The 21,909-nt window shown below is 41.5% G+C and overlaps 1 protein-coding gene across 1 annotated transcript in view; it reads right to left on the reverse strand.

Annotated features, from left to right (window-relative positions):
* Positions 1 to 375: 375 nt before the first annotated feature.
* The window catches only part of KDM5B (lysine demethylase 5B), a 78,556-nt gene continuing 57,022 nt past the window's right edge, over positions 376 to 21,909 (reverse strand). Inside the window, exons 16-27 of the mRNA XM_030302099.1 lie at positions 21,701 to 21,825; positions 19,830 to 19,980; positions 19,558 to 19,672; positions 18,500 to 18,855; positions 17,296 to 17,434; positions 12,506 to 12,685; positions 11,702 to 11,860; positions 7,001 to 7,486; positions 5,208 to 5,319; positions 3,939 to 4,093; positions 2,105 to 2,425; positions 376 to 1,571 (exon numbers count right to left, since the gene is read on the reverse strand). Of these exons, the coding sequence (XP_030157959.1) occupies positions 1,434 to 1,571; positions 2,105 to 2,425; positions 3,939 to 4,093; positions 5,208 to 5,319; positions 7,001 to 7,486; positions 11,702 to 11,860; positions 12,506 to 12,685; positions 17,296 to 17,434; positions 18,500 to 18,855; positions 19,558 to 19,672; positions 19,830 to 19,980; positions 21,701 to 21,825 (2,437 nt within the window). The 3' untranslated portion in view covers positions 376 to 1,433. The remainder of the gene's footprint in view (positions 1,572 to 2,104; positions 2,426 to 3,938; positions 4,094 to 5,207; positions 5,320 to 7,000; positions 7,487 to 11,701; positions 11,861 to 12,505; positions 12,686 to 17,295; positions 17,435 to 18,499; positions 18,856 to 19,557; positions 19,673 to 19,829; positions 19,981 to 21,700; positions 21,826 to 21,909) is intronic.

Raw genomic sequence — 21,909 nt, forward strand, 5'->3', positions numbered from 1 at the left:
TAAAAAAAGAAAAGGAAGGGAAAGGCTATGGACTATTGACAACCAGTAACAACAGCTAGAGTTGGAAAGAGACAGGGAAGGAAGTCAGGGACGCAGAGCCTGGGTGTCACAAGCTGTTGCTGTCCCTCAACCCATATTTTTGCAGCCTTCCGTGAAGATCATCTTCCTCAGATGCTCTTCTGACATCTTAACCCAAACCCAGTTTCCCTGTCAATTCAAATATAACAAAGACTTCATTTCCACAAGGAAGACCGATTTGAGGATTGGAATGATTTGCCACCATTCTGAAAAGCTTATTTAAAAACAGCATGGCTTTAAAGACAAGTTCTATTCCATGGAGACTGGGTGGGGTTCTTTATTAGTGGAGACTGGAGGCACATGGCCCGGCAAACAGAGCAGGATACAAAAGAATCGTCCACTGCTACTGGGGCCTAGTTGGGCAGAGGCAAAAGCAAGCAACCCCCCTCTAGTTCTTCAAAGCCCACAAGGTAGAGGGGCGGGAGAAGCTGCAGTCTAATGGCTCTAAATAACCAGCATTTAGTGTTAAATTAGGACCAAGGATTTATTCCACAATATAAACTGCAACATTTGATACAAGCTACCAAAAAAATAAGGAGAGGAACGAAGGGGCAGGGAGAAAGCCAAAATACAGCTGTGGCAATGACTTACAGAGCAGTCTCTTTTCTACATCACTAGTTCATCAGTGACACTAGAAACTAGACATTCGTGTTCTGTACATCAACCAAATGCTAAAGCACCAACACACTGTTTGGAAGTTTGTTTTGTTTTGTTTTAATTCCAGCCACTGAAACCAACATAGAAGTTATTGCTTAGATAAATAAACCTAGTCTACCAGGAAAAAGAAAAGTGGATAAAGAAACAAACAAAAAACCCCAAAAGTGAAAAACTTAAGTTCCCCAATATGGTAACAGAGTAAACAAGAGAGAAATTCCTCAAATGAGGATTTACTGGAATTTCTGGTGCCCTTCTGGGCACTGAAACTGAGTTGGACTCTTAAGCCGGTAAATCCCAGACAGAGGTAAGATTTTAATGCTGTACATGAAAAGGTGCAAGCTCTAATGCCTTCCAAATTGGTGGAAACCCCTGCAAAAAAACAGTCAGCATTTCAAACCTCAACAACCACAAACAGCTCTTAAGGAAAAAAATACAAAAAGTGTCAAAAATTTTTTTAGTTGTTTTTTTCTTTTTTTCAAAGAGTTCTGGAAAAATGATCCCGTAAGGAATAGAAATAGCACCGTTTACAGGCTGGTTTGAATACCAGTCCTGTAGCTTTGCTGAGAAATTGAAGAAATCTTCTTGGTTGGAGTCCTGAATTACGTTAAGTGGTTGGGGGCGGGGGGGGGTGTTTTGTGTGTGTGTGTGTGTCTGTGTGTGTGTGTGCGTGTGTGCGTGTGTGTGTGTGTGTGTGTGTTTTATTTTCGGCTTGGTGCGTCCTTCACAGTACAGCGCACACAGATGTAGTCTTCTTTCTCTGCCATCTCTGGAGAAACACCAACACAGACCTGATGAAACCACTGATTGCAGCTGCCATCACACTGGACCCAGTCCACCTGGTTACAAAGAGCAGGGAGATGGGGTTTTCAGAGGAAAAAATGTGATTCAAAATTGGGCAGGCCAGCCTCAAGATATTCAGGCCGTTTGCCACTAACGGCCACCGTCCCACCACTGGGACCTCTGGCACAACAGCTACGCCACATGAGTGCAGCTGGCCCACCAGCCAAAGCAACCAAGTCAAAGCCATTCTTCAAGTCGTGACTGCTTTGGGGTTAAGACAGCGCCGCCCTGTGATAAGTAAGCAAAAGGGCATTACATCAGCATCCCTCCCACCTTCTTAGCGCCGGGACGGTGAAAGCTGGAATAGCAGGAAGAGGAAAAAGGGAAGAATAAGAGTTTCTTCAAGAAAAGGGAGAAGACCCAGGAACGATGGTAAGAGCAGAGATATCAGTGGGGGAGGGCTGAGCAATCCATTCAGATCAGCTCAAAGCAGATAAGCAGAAGAGAAAGACCCAGCGAGATGAGGTGTAGCTTACAGGGTTTCTGAGTTAAGGGAAAGCACGTCCTCTATGGCCCAAACCTCACTGACCTCATCTCCTTCTGGCTGCAGGCAGCTCACAGCTGGGCAGATGGCATCTTCATCCTCAGAGTCCTCCTGTTCAGAATAGGATGTGTCTGAGGGCAGGGAATGAGTTTCGGCAGAACGGACTAATTCATAGCTACGCTCCCTCTCTAACTTGAAATTGTTCATGTCCTTGGAGTGGCTCAGTTTGATTTTCTTCTTTTTGGGGGTCCGCATGTTTTTAACTCGATCCCACCGATCACTGGAGAGGCCTTCTCTTTCCAGGCGTCTCTTCAGTTTTCTCTCAAGACTGTTGATTCCATCTCGTTTCCCACGGCAGCAGTCATTCTGGGTGGAGGACGGACAAATTCAATTTCAGCCTACAGTCTGCCCATTACTCAAACTAGTGAAATTAAGTGTCAGCTGTATGAGACACCAGGTGATCTCCAATCGACATTAAAAAAAATACTGCATCCTGGGTCACCTGGCTGGCTCAGTCTGAAGAGCATGTGACTCTTGATCTCAGGGTTGTGAGTTCAAGGCCCACACTGGGTGTGGAGAGGACTTAAATAAATTAAAAATGCTAAAAAAACAAACAAACAACAACAACAAAAAACTGCAGGGCACCTGTGTGGCTCGGTCAGTTGAGCATCTGACCTCAGCTCAGATCGTGATCTTGCAGTTCATGGGTTCAAGCCCCGCATCAGGCTCGCTGCTATCAGTGCAGAGCCCACTTCAGATCCTCTGTTCCCCTCTCTCTGCCCCTCCCCCACCTGTGCTCTCTCAAAAATAAACATTAAAAAAAATACTGCATCCTAACAAACTGCCACCACCTCCCCTCACGTCCTGTAGGACAACCTGTTTGAGTTAACTGACTTAACCGTTAGTGCTATCAAAAACAGTGGAAAAAGAAAATGTTAAAGACATGATTAGCTTTCAAATTAGCACCAGGAGATGGAGAGATGCCTACATTTTTCTTTTCGCCAAATCTGTTAATGACTGACTACTATGCAGTTTCTAAGAGTGTATGGTTATCCTTTGACCTACAGACTTCTCAGGAACCATGGAAATACGTTCCTTCTTTAAGGATATACATCCCCATCCCTTACAGAAATAAGGTGCATTAATTGAACACAATCAACAGTGGTACTACAACACTACTATTTGGTAGCATCACGAAAACTAAAATTCTAAATGATATCGTCCTCGTGCTGTCTTTAGTGAGATTCTTCCCTATCCTCACTAGATTCTCAGGAGCTTTCAATGTCACAGGTCAGCTAGCTCACTAACAGAAACAGCAGCATCTTCACATGCTAAGAAACAAGACATACGTGGTATCTACCCCTTCAAGTAAGTCAGCACTCAAAATGGGCACCCTGTAAGTCTGGTGACCAAGTCCTCACCCCATCTGTCCTGTTAGGGGTAGAGCAGTTAAAGCATCTGTTAAATGTTAACTCCGAGATATTCTTTGAATTCTGAAGGCTTTATACCAAAAGAAGGCGCCTTCCCAGCTATAATTACATTTTCATCTCTACAGTATTTCTCTTACAGAAAAAAAATAATTCTGCTTCTAGCTATTATCACATGGAGATGAGGAGAAGCACCGGGCTAGAAAGGAAAAAAAAAAATGTCATAGTCACTTACAAAACAGCACCAAACTCCAGGATGTGAGCCCAAAGTGATGTCTAGCACCTATCTGCTCTTTGACGGCCTTAGGAATGGGGTTGTGAAGTAGAGGGTTTGCATCCTTTTCTGGATCAAAGACAGCATCTCACTCACCAAACTATTTAGATGGAATGACACTAAGAATCAGTCTCCCCACCCCAGACTGCCTTCCCCAGCTGCCCATCAGACAACCCACCTTCTCACCGCTGGGTCTAGCTGGTGAGCTCCGGTCAGTTTGCTGAGCAGGGGTCGGCTTTGCAAGTAAAGTCTGGTAAAGTTCCTGAATTTCAGGAAGGGATACCTGGAGCAGCTGAGCTTCCATCAACAGCTCATTCACTTCTGGGCTAACACCTGTGAAAGATCACACCAAAGTCTCATGACAACAAGACAGAGCGTTTCACACGGTCACTCAGATCTGCAAGAAAAGCAGGACCACCCTTCATACCACTGGCACCCTCTCCTTGTAAAATTACGTTCAACTGAAGTGAGGTCCGCTCACTGTGACTAAAAGCCACAATGAAATAGACACCAAACTCGGTGTTCTGTCTTCCGATTGCTAGGGAAGTACTAATTCTACACTGAATCCCCCCTTCCCTTACTTATTGCTAACACAGAAGAGGTAGTACCTCTGCCAGGATAGCTTTTGCCCTCAGGGCAGGGCATAGGCAATCTGAGCTGATCAAGTACCTCCAGTCCCATTACCAAACACCTGCTGTGCTGGCAGGACTAAGGAGCCGGACTCCAGCTGCAGCTTTGGGTGGAACTCATGGGGCAGTCTTGCATAGTAAGTACAGCTGACCCTTGAATAACGTGGGAGTGGAGGGTGCTGAACCCCTGAAAATCATGTGTTACTTTTGACTCCCCCAGAGTTTAACTACTAATAGCCTAATGCTGATTGGAAGCCTTACTGATAACATGGAACAGCTGATTAACACATTTGAGTATGTTTGTGTATTATACACTGTATTCTTATAATAAACTAAGCTAGAGGGAAAAGAATGTTAAGAAGACCGTAACGAGGAGGAAATACATTTACAGTACTGGACTGTATTTATTGAAAAAAGTCTGTATAAGCAGACCTGTGCAGTTCCAATCCATGCTATTCAAGAGTCAACTGTATAAGGAAAAAGGGAGGCAGGTTTCAAGTATGGATTATCTCTAAGTTCCCACAGGAGCCCGTGACTTAGCATCTGACTGAAGTGACTGGTATTTAAATGTCAGTTGGCATGGGATTAACCCTTTCATCCCTGAAAACTTGTATGAAAGACTTTCTCTATTTACTTTGCATTTATAAACCTTCAAACATGATCCTTCTCTACCTTGCAAATACAGAGTAACTCATATCTGACATTTGAGGATAAAGCCTTTTTTTTACATCTGAACATTTATAACAAAAACCTACTGCAAGATCACTTATTACTACCCAGTCCTAACAACAACAACAACAATAATAATAAATACAAACCATGGAGGGGGATACAACTTCGTCCAGTAGAGAAGGGAGAGTGTAAATATGAGGTTCTGTTGTCCCAGTCATCAGGCAAGGAAAAGGATGTTGTGCCAGTGGGCTGAGATCCCTAATGGAAGGAAAACATTTTATAGTAAGGCTTCTTCAGGATTAAAAATTCTCCCACCTGTCCAAGGAAAGTAGTTTGGGTTATCAATTAGGAAAACAGGAAAGAAAGTCTTCCCAACTGAAAAGTCTCCAAGTATCTTACATTTAGCCACATCAGCTCATATCCACCAATCCTTCAGTCTTCCTGGTTCTACTTGGACTGATTTCAGAGAGGTCAAGAGCACCATTGGGAAATAAGTCATTTTCTTTGCATGAGAACAGATCATACCCCATGTAAGTCTCTTTTTTATTCCCTGGGCAAGTCTCCTAATGAAGACTGTAACACAAGGAACACAGATGTGTGCCCCTTTGAGTAAACCAACTGAGGAACTGCCAGATCTCATGCACAGCCACCTCCATCCACTCTTCAGTGTTTATTAAAGAAGCTAGGAGAAACACTCCTTTGACCATGAACTAGTAAACAAGTAACAATTGTGTCCTCTCCCTTTATTAATAAAGGTAAATCTCTGGCGTATCTTGTGTAAAGAATCTCCACTGTAGGTTGGCCAAATAACCTCAACTCATCCATGCACAAAAATTTAATTCATCATTTGCTAAGTGCCAGGTACTGTATTTTAAAAGCCTGGAAATTACAAAAAAAAAAAGGAAACCAATATGAGAAAATAATTTTTTGTCCTTATCTCTGATCTGCTTAACATGTAATTCTTTTTTTTTTTTTATTTTTAAAAATTTTTTTTTTTTCAACGTTTATTTATTTTTGGGACAGAGAGAGACAGAGCATGAACGGGGGAGGCGCAGAGAGAGAGGGAGACACAGAATCGGAAGCAGGCTCCAGGCTCTGAGCCATCAGCCCAGAGCCCGACGCGGGGCTCGAACTCACGGACCGCGAGATCGTGACCTGGCTGAAGTCGGACGCTTAACCGACTGCGCCACCCAGGCGCCCCATGTAATTCTTATACTTCATGTCTGTGTTAGTAGCACAAGGGAGCTGTGAGTCCCTGCCTGAGAAATCTGTACTATATCTGAAAGTCATCAGGTCAAATTTCTATGAAGGTTGAATACTGCCCTCCTGATTGTACTTTTCTGGTATCTTCACATTCTTTTCCTGTAGACACCTTCTACAGAAGAAGCCAAAAGACTCTGCCCATCCCCATGATGGTCAGAAGAATCTGGCTTTTGGCAAAAAGATCACAGATGGTATGAAACCCACTGCCTTTCCTCTGAAACGACATGGTACTCAGACACTTCAAAACCTGTTCCCTGTTCATGGGGCAGTAAGAGACAGAAGGCAGAAGGCACCTTCCCTTCTACCCAAAGGCTTCCATGAGAGAAAGCAGGGGGGGGCAAAACAGTCAAGCAAAAAATTGTAAAAATTCATACATATTAAATACGTACCTAGATTCATACACACGAATGGGAAAATTGTAGGTATATATGATAAGGTGAAATCTGCGCTACAGAAACAGACTGCCTCACTAAGAGACAACTTCTGACTGCTAGTAGCGGAGGAAACGAAAACAACCCATATGTAGGTACACACACCCCTCCAAGAGGGGAGCTAAAAAGTGAGTGCTGGTTAAGGGATCACCAGGAAGAGCAGCAATACCAGAGCTGAAGGTTCAGGGAAGAGGTTCAGGGCCAAGCAGATTTCCAATAACCGGCAAAGAAAACTTCAGACTCACCTTGCTGGTCTCTGACACTTGTCCCGCTGAAGCTTGCCATCTGCTATACAACAGTCCTGAGCCCACTCGATCTTGCACAAATTTGAGATTCCCTGATGAAAGCAGTTGCTGGGCTCTGTGTTGCCAGTTCACGGTTCTTTCGATCATATACCGAAGTGCATCTCCCTCAGGAAGGCGAACTCGGATACGCTGCAGGGAGGCCAGCAGGGGCAGAATTTTCTCTAATGGAGGTTTCTCTGACCTCCGACAATGGGGACAAAGCCAGATTCGGGGGCTTTGCGAAATACTGGGTACTGCCACACAGCTAGTGTGGAAGGCATCCCTGCAGAGTTCACATTGGATCATAGGGGCAGCTGGGGCCTTCTGACACAGGCAGACTTTCAGCTCCACATCTTGGACAGGTGACAGCAACTTCCCTTCATTGGCTAGTCTGAGAGACTGCAAGGCTTCCATTTCCCTTAGGCGAGCTTCCCCAAGTGTTGCCATCTAAAAAGGAGTTCACGGTCAAGGACAATGCCAGAGGGAATTCAGCCCACTCCTAAAACTCTAGGGTCCCAAAGTAGATGATCTGCATTTGAATCCTGGCTCTGTCACACTGACTGGTGTGAGCGACCCTGGGCAGTGTATTCCATTGGGCTAAATTTTCACATGTCTAAAATGGAGTTAAATGGAGTAAAGCCCACCTCACAGGGCTGCGCTGATGATTAAATGAGAGATGTGTGATAGAGCGCTCTCTGCCAGGCACACAACAAACAGAAACTTCCTAGAAAACTTTCTCTTGAAAGACACGGGCCTTCTTTCACATTCTACACGTCCTGATTGCTGAGGTTCCCCATGTTTGCATAGCTCCAATAGCTTCTGTGTTCTTTTAGAGAGCTACTTTAGATGGAAAAGTCGCTAGAGTAGCCACTACACAGTGGTAACTGAGGTCTCTGTTTCTTGGGGGGAGGGGGCAGAGAGAGAAGAGAGAATCCCAAGCAGGCTCCACACTGTCAGCGCAGAAGAGCCCGATGCAGGGCTCAAACTCACAAATTGAGAGTTCAACCAGAGCCGAAACCAAGAGCTGGAATGCTCAACTGACTGAGCCACTCAGGCGCCCAAGACACTGCCTGCTTTGAACTTTGCATACTGTACCTTTCAGAGTCTAGTGTATGCCCATTTAGTGGATCTCTGCCTTAAAAACTCATCCATTACCTACTGATTTCATAGCAGAACACTGAAAGAGATGCCATTTGCTCTCCATTTCTTTTCTTGTTTAATGTTTATTTATTTACTTATTTTGAGAGAGAGACAGAGAGACAGACAGAGAGAGAGAGAGAGAGAGAGAGACAGCAAGAGCTAGCAAGCACGTGCACCGGAGAGGGGCAGAGAAAGGAGGAGAGAGAGAATCCCAAGCAGGCCCCACGCTGTCAGTGCAGAGCCCGTCGTGAGGCTTGATCTCACAACTGTGAGATCATGACCTGAGCAGAAATCAAGAGTCAGACACTTAACCAACTGAGCCACCCAAGTGCCCCTGTTTGCTCTCCATTTCTAAGTTAGAAGTCACATAACCCACATATACTACCTGTACATTGTTTTCGTCTACAGAAATTAGAGAATATTTTAAAAATATACCAAAGGTTTGTTACCTAATTTATTTCCACATCTTTTTGTTTCTTCCTTAAACATTCATTCATACATTTTCTTCTCCGTTCCAAAAAGGGATAATGGAGAGTTCATTCTGGCCTTATGACTTAGGGCACCTCATCTGGCGAATCATGATGGGTCTGAAGTGGGTGGATGTGATAACTGGGAATGGTTTTAACTGTGACAGGTTAACACTGCAAGGAGCTGGGAATAGGACTGGGGAATGGAGTGGCTCCTGCAGCCTATAAGTTCTGTTTCTAGAGGGGAAAGTGCAGTTTTAAAAATCTACAGTTTCCCCCATTTACCTGTATTTGTCTATCAGTGGAGTGCTAGAGGACTGTGGTCCAGCCTTTTATTGGGGAAACCCAGACTATTAAGTTCAAGGTGGTAAGGCTAACTCTTGTTGTAGCTAATGATTTTTAGTTTATCACAATTTAGACAGCTTTTACTTCATGGTGCATAAGGAATAAATCTGTAATACCTCAACTTGTTTATGTTTTGGACCTCTTATATAGTAGGTGCTTAGTGTCTTCATGTAAAGATTCCTCTTATGGACATATCATAAATATTGTCCAGAAATATGTACAGTATCACTTCAGCTTTCTACTGTGAAGTTGATTCTGTTTATGTGTATTCTCAAGTCATGTAAACAGGGTAAATGAACTCAGCACTTCCCTGTCACACGGCTCTCATTTTAATAGAGAGGAAAGACTTTACGATTCAAGTACACCTGACACTCTGCAGAAAAGCAAGCTGCTATTGTCCATGCCCTAATGAGCTTATTTTACAGCATGCACACATGTATGCACGTGTGTGTGTAAGAAAAGTGGTTTCTATTTAATTATTTCATGAGGGACCCGGTTTCGTTATCTACAGTGGCTGTGTCTAGCACAGGTATAAGGCCTTAATGTTAAAGACAGTAAAAGACCTGGGGTGCAGAGCCTGCTTGGGATTCTCTTTCTCTCCCTCTCTCCCCTCCCCTGCTCGCATGCTCTCTCTCTCTCAAAATAAATAACTTAAAAAAAAAAAAAAAAAGCCAACAGTCAGTACCTTTACAAAAATAAACCACAGAAATAATAGCACCTTAAAAAAACCAGAATGATGCTCAAGCAGCAGAACCTGATTAGAACCTGACTCAGTATAGGAATATGCCCTAACTAAGGAAGTCTGTGTCAAAACATACAAGTCAAGGCAATCCCATGTCCATCACCAGAGAAGTCAGGCAGCTACAAAGGAACAGACCAGGGAGAAAAGTGCCCTAGCCAGAGACAGAACCCTTCTATTCCAGTCGTAGCAGCTACAGTTCTGCTCTACCATGGGCATCACTTTGTGCTACTTAAAGCCTCCAGATGGGACTATATCCAACCAGGGAGTTTCTGTACAACAAAGAAAACCAGCAACAAAATAAAAAGGCAACCTACAGAATAGGAGAAAATACTGGCAAAGCACATATCTGATAAGGGGTTAATATCCAAAATCGATAAAGAACTCACACAACTTAATGGCAAAAAGCAAACATGGGCAGAGGATCTGAATATTTTTCCAAAGAAGACATATAAAGATGACAATAGGTACACGAAAGGTGGTCAACCATAAAACTGCAAATCAAAATCATAATGCAAGATCATCTCACACTTATCAGAATGGCTATTATCAAAAATACCAAGAAATAATACATGTTGGTGAAGATGTAAAGAAAAGGGAACCTTTATGCACTGTTGATAGGAATGTAAATTAGTGCAGCCACTATGGAAAACGATACGGAGGTTCATCAAGAAATTAAAAATAGGACTACCATACGATCCAGCAATTCCACTTCTGAATATTTACCTGAAGAAAGAAAAACGCTAACTCAAAAATATATCTGCACCCCCATGTTCACTGCAGCATCATTACTGTCTTGCAGCCAAGACATGGAAGCAACCTGAATGTCCATCAATGGATGAATGGATAAAGAAAATGTAGTATATGTATATACAATGGAATGTTATTCACTCATTAAAAACCTAAAAAAAGGGAAATCTTGCCATCTGCAACATATAAATGCATTAGACTAAGTGAAAGAAGTCAGAGAAAGACAAATACTGTATGAATCCAAACAAATACCCAAACCCACAGATAACGGAGAATAAATTAGTGGCTGCCAGAGGCAGGAGGTGGGGAATGGGCAAACTGGGTAAACGTAGTCAAAAGTTATGGATTTCTAGTTATAAAATACGTCCTAAGGATATAAGGTGCAACATGTTCACTATAATTAATACTGCACTGTACCGTATCCTTGGAAGTTGCTCAGAGAGTAGATCTTTAAAGTTCTCATCCTAAGAAAAAACTAACTTTGTATGGTGACAGATGTTAACTAGACTTACTGTAGTGACCAATCAAATCATTATGATGCACACCTGAAACTAATACATGTCATTTATAGCTCAACTAAAAAAAAAAAAAATTGTCAGCATCCAAATCACATCTCTATCTTTCGTCCCGATACTATCGCTCACTAAACATGAGCTTCTTAAAATGATACCATCTTTGAATCAACAGTGCTTACCAAATGCACTTAGACTCAAAGGTATCCAATACACTTTTAAGCATATTTTTTAAGTATGTGTGTTTATGTGTATGTATATATATTTATTTACTTACTTACTTAGTAAGCTCTACGCCCAACACGGGGCTTGGACTCACAACCCCAAGATCAAGAATCACACATGCCACGGTCTGAGCTGGCCAGGCACCCCTGCAGTGTACATCTTGTTGTAAATTAGTAAGTTGGCACTGAGGTCTCACTTATCTGTTCACCCTGACATCCACAGTCAGCATCCCTGATCAACTCACAGGCACTGACAAGACTGAGTCTGCAAAACTCAGACTGGGAGGCCCCTCTCTCTGCTGCACCTCTACACGTCTTCTATTCAAAGCTTTTACATTTGATAATTTCAGAAAGCATTCTTGGTAAAACGGAGTGCTCTTAAGGTTATTCTTGTACATGTCTTACCAATATTCCTGTGCATAAGAAAAGGTTAGCAATCATCCTCTCTAAGCAACAGAGAAAGAAGAAAAAGGCCCGCTACGTACAGCCGAAGCAGTCTCTTTGCTTTCAGTTAAAGCTCTCTCCAGGTCACTCAGACTCTCTAATTTGGTGCTTTTCTTCTTTCCACTTGGCAAGGGCTCCTTTAACTTTCTCTGCTTCCTCTTCAATCCCAAAAGGCCAATGTCACATCGAGGACACAGCACCTAATGTGGGACAAAGCACAACCACCAGTAAAATGGATTTCAGATAAAGCATTAGGAAGTCCTCAAAGAAAAGCCTAAGCAGTAGAAATGATGTAAATTTCTTCATATCTAACATTTTCTTTGTAACATGCTGCTCTGAAACCAAAAAACTCTCCTCTTCGAAGAAAGGAAGAAAGGGAGGAATTTCACAAAAGATTGACTTTGATTCTAGGTTGGATTAAACAATAAGTTGAATGTGAAATATACCAATTCCAGTCATAATGCGCTACCAGCATCAGCTTAACAAAAAATACAAAAAGGACAACTATAGCACTTTATGAAAGGTGGATGACATCATTTACAGGATTATTAAATGCAAATGGTGAAGCATGGCCAAGGTTAAAAATCCAATTTTAACACAGATTGAGGAACTTCAACGAGAAAAATGTTCTTCTTTAGCCATCAAATGCTATCCTAAATGTAATTCAGGTAACATTTAAAGGTTATTTCACTGGAAGTTTAGAAGAATCTCCATGGCTCTACTGAAAAAAAATAACTCCTAGAATGACAGATCAATTAGGGATGCCACCTTTGTGAGGGAAGGGACTGCATGTTCTACAAGCTATGAGATCTAAGGTCTTGTAGAAGCGCTGGTTGAAAACTTACCTCTAAAAGAGAATATGGAGAATTCTCAGTCAAGAATGTATTAGCAGCACATTCTTTCCAAGCCTGAACCTCAGCTACTAGTAATTCCAGTCTTGGTAAAGAATTCAGATGTACCGGGATAGATCGGCCTCGTGTAACAAGTTCTATGAGTGTGTCTAACACTGGCACACGTCCTCCAACCTAGTGTATCAAGAAAAATTGTAGCATCTTAGAAAAAAGAACACATCTCTGTGAAGTGGGAAAAGCACGATTCAGAGGAGGCCTACATTTCAACATGTTAAATTCATAGATGTTGATGAACAAAACCTCCAGCTGACCAACAGTGATGGGGTTAGGGATGACCTGTGTTCCTTCACTTAACAAATAGTTAAAGACCTAGTTTGTGCTAGGTCCCAAGGATACAACTATGAACATGACATACACTATGATGATCCCTTTGTTCTGACTTTTTATGCCCTTCTAAATTCACTTGTCATCTTGGTCCCTACAGATAGCCTGAAAAAAATTCAACAGAAATGTAGACTTGCAATAACTAACAGGTTTTCACACTGACTTAAAGAAAAGCAACAGTACTTTATTCCAATCCATCCAATGATAAATTAACTCAGTATAAATCATTCAGAAAACTGGGGTGCCCAGGTGGCTCAGTCAGTTAAGCAGTCTGAGTCTTGATTCTGCTTAGATCATGAGCTCACAATTCGTGAGTTCGAGCCCCACATCAGTCTCTGCGCTGACAGCACAGAGCCCGCTTGGTATTCTCTCTCTCCCTCTCCCTCTGCCCCTCCCTGCTCAGGTACACATGCATGTGCACTCTCTCTGAAAAATAAATAAACTTCAAAATTATTCAGAAAACTAAAATGAGGTGAAAAGTCCCACTGCTTCTCAAACTTTAGTATGTGTTAAGAATCATCTGGAAAGCTTATTTAAACAGTTTCCTGGGCCTCATTTCCAGATATTCTGATTGAGGTCACCAGGGAAGAGTCCATGAATTTGCATTTCTTAACCAGCTTGCAGGTGATGCTGATGCTGTCAGTACTGGGACTCTGAGAATGAGATACCCAAAGTGGAAGAATAAAAGCATTAAGTTGCGGGATAGGGGACATTGATGTCGCTCTAATACAATGGTAAATCTTAGCATCACTAAGTAAGTCATCCTATGTGTCTCCTAATGTGATACAATACAAGGTATACAAATATCGCCTGATATTCCAATATTATTCTAAGTAAAAAATATTTAACTTGAATCCATTAAGGCTAAGAAATTAACTTCCAATTTACAGGAAATACGGAAGATAGAATACACCACAAAGAAATAACCAGACAAATCTAGAAGATAGAACTTACCATAAGATAACTGTTCTAGACACTGACATGAAAAAAAGTAGGGTAAGGAGGAAAACAATGCAAGATTCAATTAGGTGCAACATGTGGTCATGGACTAGATAAACAACCAGAAGGGACATTCTTGGGAAACATGGGGAAAACTAAATATAGACAGGAAGCTTGATGTTTCACTGCCTTTTTTTTTTTAACGTTTATTTATTTTTGAGAGAGACAGAGTGTGAGCCGAGAAAGGGCAGAGAAAGAGAGAGAGACACTGAATCTGAAGCAGGATCCAGGCCCTGAGCTGTCAGCACAGAGCCCAACATGGGGTTCGAACCCACGAACCACGAGATCATGACCTGAGCCGAAGTCTGGTGCTTAACCAACTGAGCCACCCAGGCGCCCTGATGTTTCACTGCTTTTGGTATTTATTCTTACAGGACTGGAACCGTATGGACAAAATTATTCTGCTGGACACTTAAAAAAGGTGACTCACAAATTATATGCTATCTTATAGTATTCAATTTAGAAATAAATGGAATACTTCCTGTGTATAAAGCAGAATACTGGATAACATTGTAAAATACATAATCCACTAAATATGAAAAGGCTCCTTGTTGTTAGTCACACCTCTCCATTATGTCCTTAAGTATATGATACAAGTAAAGATCAGGCTATTATTTCAGGAATGGAGCAAAACTTACTTTTTGCCCTTGTGGGCACTATTGAAAACACAGTAGTAAGTAACATATACATTACAAAATATGAACAAAGTATAAGACTATCCAGAAATATGTCCTCTTTCTGATTTCACATGCTTATCTCTTCTTAATTCAATGACCTCACCTTACCTTTCTGGCTGCCATCAATCATAAGTGAAAAGGGGGACCAAAACTAAAACTAATCGCTATAGTTCCAACCATCATTAACAAGAACCTGCATCTAAAACTCCCACTAAGGCCTGTTTCGGATTCTGTGTCTCCCTCTCTCTGACCCTTCCCCGTTCATGCTCTGTCTCTCTGTCTCAAAAATAAATAAACGTTAAAAAAAAAGGGGGGGGGGGCGCCTGGGTGGCTCAGTTGGTTAAGCGGCCAACTTCGGCTCAGGTCATGATCTCACGGTCCGTGAGTTCGAGCCCCGCGTCAGGCTCTGTGCTGACAGCTCAGAGCCTAGAGCCTGTTTCGGATTCTGTGTCTCCCTCTCTCTGACCCTTCCCCGTTCATGCTCTGTCTCTCTCTGTCTCAAAAATAAATAAACGTTAAAAAAAAAAATTTAAAAAAAAACAACAAAACTCCCATTAAGGAAGTTTATGTACACAGTAAATACTTCCCTTCATTTCTTCTTTGGCTAATTGGGGTCACATCTTAATTATGTAATAATATTTACCAAACAATATATCTTCTCTTCCCTTTTAACTAAAATAAATACCCAGATATTTTGTTATAAACATCTGGCTAAAACTGTGTGGTTTGGCATTTCTTATTAGAAACTGATCAATTAGCACTACTTAAAATTAAATATTCAGAAAACCAGATAGTATTTTATTCTTAGAATCCAATGGCTTCAACAAAACAGAACTTGCGACTCAAGAATGAGATAGACTAAATTTTTAAAAACCTAGCCCATTAAATAATTCAAAGGTCTTTTTTCTCAATAGGTCCATTATTAGACTTACTACTGATTTACAATGATTACAGAGATAAAGGAAGACACTCCCCACCAACTACTTTTCGAATGAAGTTATCCAGGTGAAACTGGGTAAATCACAGAATGCATTTTGTCTGTACTTTGATAACGCTACAAGTGAATTCAACTCTTTTTTTAATATATAGGCAACTCCTTAAATATAACATCTAACATTGGACCACATATATTTGGTGCTAATTACTATAGAGAATTACTTTGGAACTTGTTAACTTTCATTTCTTTTGTAGGGATCAGGAGGCACTTTTGTTTAAATCACTACTTGAGGGGCGCCTGGGTGGCGCAGTCGGTTAAGCGTCCGACTTCAGCCAGGTCACGATCTCGCAGTCCGTGGGTTCAAGCCCCGCGTCGGGCTCTGGGCTGATGGCTCAGAGCCTGGAGCCTGTTTCCGATTCTGTGTCTCCCTCTCTCTCTGCCCCTCCCCCGTTCATGCTCTGTCTCTCTCTGTCCCAAAAATAAATAAAAAACGTCGGAAAAAAAAATTTTTTTTTAAAAAATAAATAAATCAATCACTACTTGGTGAAAACTTCTGCGCCTTGGGGCCTAGTTTGGCTATGTAATCAAACAACCAGATTAACAAACGAACAAGAGACATTTGTACTCATCAAAGATTGAAAACTACCTTTCTCACCCTTCCACAAAGATGGCACCAAAGGCAAACAAACAAAAAAAAAAAAAAAAAAAAAAAAAGGAAGCCCCTGCCCCTCCCAAAGCCAAAGCAAAGGCTTTGAAGGTCAAGAAAGCGGTGCTGAATGGCATCCACAGTCACACACACACACAAAAAGATCCACAAATTGCCTACATTCCAATGGCCCAAGACACTGGGTCTCCAAAGGCAGCCCAAATATCCTCAAAAGAGCACCCCCAAGAGAATCAAGTTAACCACTATGCCATCATCAAGTTCTCCCTGACTACCAAGTTAGCCATGAAGAAAATAGAAGACAACAACACACTTGTGTTCACTGTGGATGTCAAGGCCAACAAGCGCCAGATCAAACAGGCTATGAAGAAGCTCTAGGACACTGATGTGGACAAGGTCAACACACACTGATCAGGCCCAATGGAGAGAAGGCATATGTTTGACTGGCTCCCGACTATGATGCTTTGGATGTTGCCAACAAAACTGGAATCATCTAAACTGAATCCCACTGCCTAAATCTAAATTTTTTCAGAAAGAAAAGAAAATTGAAAAGAAAAGAAAAGAGGGAAGGAAGGAAGGAAGGAAGGAAGGAAGGAAGGAAGGAAGGAAGGAAGGAAGGAAGGAAGGAACTACTTTTCTCCCACAAGTTCAATTTTAGTTTTTCTTCAATCCTCTACCAAGTACTCAAGTTTGTTAAGAGAGGCTCCCAAGTTCCCAGAAAAAAGTTGGTTGAATTATCTAAACTTTAAATATTTGAGCCAAATGGTCAGGGTAATAGGTGGTAGGTAAGTACACCTACATAAGTTCCAATACAATCATGGCGCCTGGGTGGCTTAGTCAGTTAAGTGTCCAACTTCAGCTCAGGTCATGATCTCACAGTTTGTGAGATCGAGCCCTGCACTGGGCTCTGCAATAGTGGTGCACAACCTGTTTGGAATTCTCTCGCTCTCTTTCCCAAAATAAATAAATAAGCTTAAAAAAGTTTGACTATAATTATTAATTTGGCCAACCAAAAACACTGAATCTGTGTGGTGAGATCCAACATAGTACCCTTTACAATTTTTCAATTACTGTTCTTCTTAGATGCACTTACACACCCAAGACATTTTTTTCTTAAACCAACCTGCAGGGCCTCTACATCCTGAAGCCAGTCCCTGGCTCTCTGCACTGAGTCTTTCAGAGCCGCACCATTTGGCAGATAAGCGGGGATCTCCTCAATCTCCTTAACTGCTGTAGCAAGGCTAGTCAATGAATGCCGAGGTCTACAAAAATGAAATATAAGAACTACTTAACACGTTATATGGTGGTTCATTTTTCTTAAGGTTTCCTAAAGAAACTAGAAAAACCATTTCAAAGGAAATTCAGTATAGCAAATACATTTTTTCAAATGTCAACAGCTACTAGATATCACAACTTAACAAAAGTTTCAAATGTCTGCATAAAACTTAAGAGCATCCTAAGATAAAGGAAATGACTCGGTAAAGCATTTAAGTTCTACTTATTCTTGATTTTATGCTGGTATAACCACGGACTTTTCATTTGCAGATGGTAACTTAGTGATAATTTACTATGTTTTACTAAATATACTGTCAAGACTCATGTAATTTTGTTAGGAAAATTTTAATTCTCTAGGGTATCAACACACCAAAAGCACAGCATCAAAAAATGTTGTGCTCTCTGCTCAACGACCACTATTTTAGGGTTACAAAAGAATGTCTACAACCATGAATTTTTTAACACTGTCAATTGGACCAACGAAGATGTATCAGACAGAAAGCAGAATTAGGGAGGGGCTGATCTTTTTCCACTCAGATGATTTGCCTGAGTCCAATCAAATCTCTCAAACACAGATAAGGTGTCCTGAATTACTAAGCAACAGCACAAATGTACATTCCCACTCCTGTTGGCAATTACTGGCACTATCTTCATTTTACAGAACAGTGCATATTAACTCTCAGACATTTCAAAAAACTCCTTGCGTTCTTATTAACTGCGAATTTAAATAGTTTTCCACTTAATTGTAAAACTTTTATTCTCTCAAAGATGGTTTCATCGGCTTCCAAAAAAAATTTCATTAAAACAACTCTATAAAAGGCAAGTCCATATGAATCATTCACTTCACAATCAGTAAAGAAGAAACTAGTATTCTTTTACCCGAGTTCCAAAGCAGCCCCAAATATCTCCACTATTTTCTTTTCTACGTGTATTCTACACGCACAACTGTAGCTTCTGAACACCTGTCACATGCCAACGACTGTGCTCTATTGCTCTAACATGGATATTATTACCCAACCCTCCCCAAGAGAGAGGTGAGTTTGCTTTTTCACCTGGCCTTGAGAAGACTCTTGGCTTTGTCATCCCAGTGCTCTGACACCGTAAGCAGCTCCTGAAGCCGGGCCATTGCTTTCTCCACTGCTGAATATGGGGCTAGACCCACCCCTAGGTCTATGAGACGTCTCATATCATCTAGTGTAAGGGAGCTGGGGTCTAGGCAAGCTTGTTGCACCTCTTCTAGCCAGCGGGCCTGCTCCAGACGGACACGCATCTCAGCAAGCTGTGGAAGTTCAACATCAAATTCAAAGCTGACATCTAGCAAGTCTTGCAGCTCAGCAGCACTGGGCATCTCCTCAGAAAGCAATTTCTGGCTATGCTGTTGGAAATCTTCTACACGATTCAAGAGATCCTAAAAAAACACAGGTTGTTGTATAAAAATAGTAATTTCAGTAACTGGTTTCTTTCATACTTAGAATCTTTAGTACATATTCAATGTGATGCTCCTTCCATCTCATGCGATTTTATCAATAACGTGGATAAATGACATAACACATAAGCCAACTGACAGCTAAAACTAGTGACTATCACAGACCTTTTACCAACTGTGAGGAGTAGCAGGTGGTCACTTGCAAGGTAAAAATTTCCAACTTTATTTCTCCTTTGTAGACCTGTTATAATCTCTTTATACACACACACACACACACACACACACACACACACACACACACAACACTCAAGTAGGTTATTACAAACATCTGCAAAGAAATGTACAAACTAACCACTCAAGATGACTTAAGCATGTCATCTGAATTTATTTACAAAATACAGCGAAACCTTGGATTGCGAATAACTTGCTCTGCGAGTGTTCCGCAAGATGAGCAAACATTTCTAATAAATTTTAACTTCATAAACAAGCAAGGTCTTATAACACAGGTAGTACATGACACCAAATGTCACATGATCACAACTGAGCCAACGGTTCTTGAAAATCTCTTTGACATATAAGCGTGTTGGATCACAAGCATGTTTCTGGAACGAATTATGCTCGCAAACCAAGGTTTCACTGTATAGGACTACCAAAGTACTTTCCCACAGATCCCTCTATAGTTACCTTTAGCAAAGGCGTTTGACTGAGGACACATGGAAGAGCATACAGTTGTGTCACAAACTGTCTGAGTTCATTCACTGTCAATTGATTTTGGGATTTTCCTCCACCAGATCGGTATCTGTAAAGGCAAAGGCCCGAGGAAGCCATGAGGATATAATATATTCACCATTCCCCTATTCAGTGTCACAGGAATACAGGACAGAAGGAAAAACCAATTCACAACAGGTTGCCAAGTAGAGCCACTTAAGAGTGCAACCTCAAACAGAAGTACATACCTAGTTTGCCTTTTGCCATTAAGCAGCTGCTGAGCAACAGAAGCACACTTCTCCGCGTCCTGTGTGACTAGGCGAAGGTGGCGCAAAAGATCATTGTCTGGGAATTTCTTCATTTCCGATTCCTCAATTAAAGCCTTAAAGCTCACAAGGCCTAATAATAAACAAAAGGTCATCTTTTCTGTAATCAGTATGTTTATACGAGTGGTATGAAACACATAGGAAAGGTTTGCTTTTATCAGTTATCTAAAATACTTGTGGTGTTTTAAGATATTAACAGATTTGTCCATCTCATTTTTATTTTTTGGCTGAAGGTAGAGTGTTTTTATTTATTTTTTAAGTCTCCTTTATTTTTAAGTAATCTCTATGCCCAATGTCAGGCTCAAGCTCATGACCTAGAGATCAAGAGTCACATGCCCTTCCAAAAGAGCCAGCCAAGTGCCCCCTTTAACACTGGTGCCAGCCAGTGTTAGAACACTTTGGAGTGTTTTCACAAGTGCCTAGAGTTGCTCTTCAATATGGAAATGTCTAGACCTGAAATGTTTAAGATATGGAAAACAACAGATTTGTCAAAACAGAGCAAAAGCAGATTCTTATTGTTACACAGACCACTCCTGTCTCCTGCACTTGGCAAGTATGCAGTGTGCTCAGAGAGAGTGATACTGAGACCTTCCCCTAAGTAAAAGAAGGGCAGATTTACCTGTTGGGACTACAGAAAGGAAAGAAAGTGAAAACACTCTGAAAGAGATGGCGGGGAGGGGGTGTGCCTGGGTGGCTCAGTCAGTTAAGCGTCCGACTGTTGGTTTCCACTCAGGTCATGATCTCACAGTTTCGTGAGTTGGAGCCCCGTGTCGGGTTCTCTGCTGGCAGCACAGAGCCTGCTTGGGATCTTCTGTCTCCCTCTCTCTGTGCCCCTCCCCTGATCATGCTGTCTCTGTCTCTCTCAAAATAAATGAACTTAAAAAAAGACAAGACAAGGAAAGGAAAGGAAAGGAAAGGAAAGGAAAGGAAAGGAAAGGAAAGGAAAGGAAAGGAAAGGAAAGGAAAAGGAAAGGAAAGGAAAAGAAAAGAAAGAGATGGGAAAGGAAGTAGTGACTTTCAAGGTAGTAACAAGAGACAGAAACTTTGACTTTGATTAGCACTAAAATGTGACAAACCAGAGGGGTGCCTAGATGGCTCAGTTGGTTCAGCATCTGACTCTTAATCTCAGGGTTCTGAGTTCAAAAGCCCTACGATGGGCTCCACCCTGGGTGCAGAGCCTACTTAAAAGAGAAGAGAGGTGGGGGCAATGATAAACCAGAGACCCATAATTTAATAACACGCTACCTCTGTCTTGAGATCTAGTTTTAATTTTTTTTAATGTTTATTTATTTATTTTGAGAGAGCGGGCGCACACGAGTGACCAGAGGAGGGGCAAAGAGAATCATAAGCAGACTCTCTGCTGTCAGCACACGGCCCAACATGAGCCCTGTTTGTGAGTCACAAACCATGAGATCATGACCTGAGCTGAAATCAACACTTGGACACTTAACTAAGCTACCCAGGTGTCCTGAGATCTAGTTTTTTTAAAAAAATGTTTTTCTAAGGTTCCATATAAAATGTGAAACATTTTTGTACTGAGACAAGAAGTGTAAAAGTTATTCTGTTTCCGAATACTATGATCTTTGTTAAATATACGATCTTGTACAATTCATGTATCAAGATTTTCCTGTGATGTAAAGGGCATCTGCCTCATCCACTAGTGGCTTTATAACTTTCTCTGCTAACACTCCGTAAACCAGCATCAGGTCGTTTCAAGTAACCTGTTCATTGGTAACTATGTTGGCTACATTACAATCAGTCCCAATCTGCCAATCACCAAGAATATCACATACTTTTCTTTTTGTTAATCTTTGCCTCCAAAGCTTCATTCACATTCAGGGCCCATTCGTTGTAGGATTCTGCTCGAAGCTTCAATGCATTCATCATGGGGTAGAGATCATCCAGAGTGTATCTATACCTAGAAACAGAGGAGCAGACATAGTTTTGAGATGTCTGGGCTTGGAGAAAATCACATATTTTACACGCAGTACTTCAGCCCTGG

The sequence above is a fragment of the Lynx canadensis genome, chromosome F1 (genome assembly GCF_007474595.2).
Source record: "Lynx canadensis isolate LIC74 chromosome F1, mLynCan4.pri.v2, whole genome shotgun sequence".
In the NCBI taxonomy this organism is placed as follows: Eukaryota; Metazoa; Chordata; class Mammalia; order Carnivora; family Felidae; genus Lynx; species Lynx canadensis.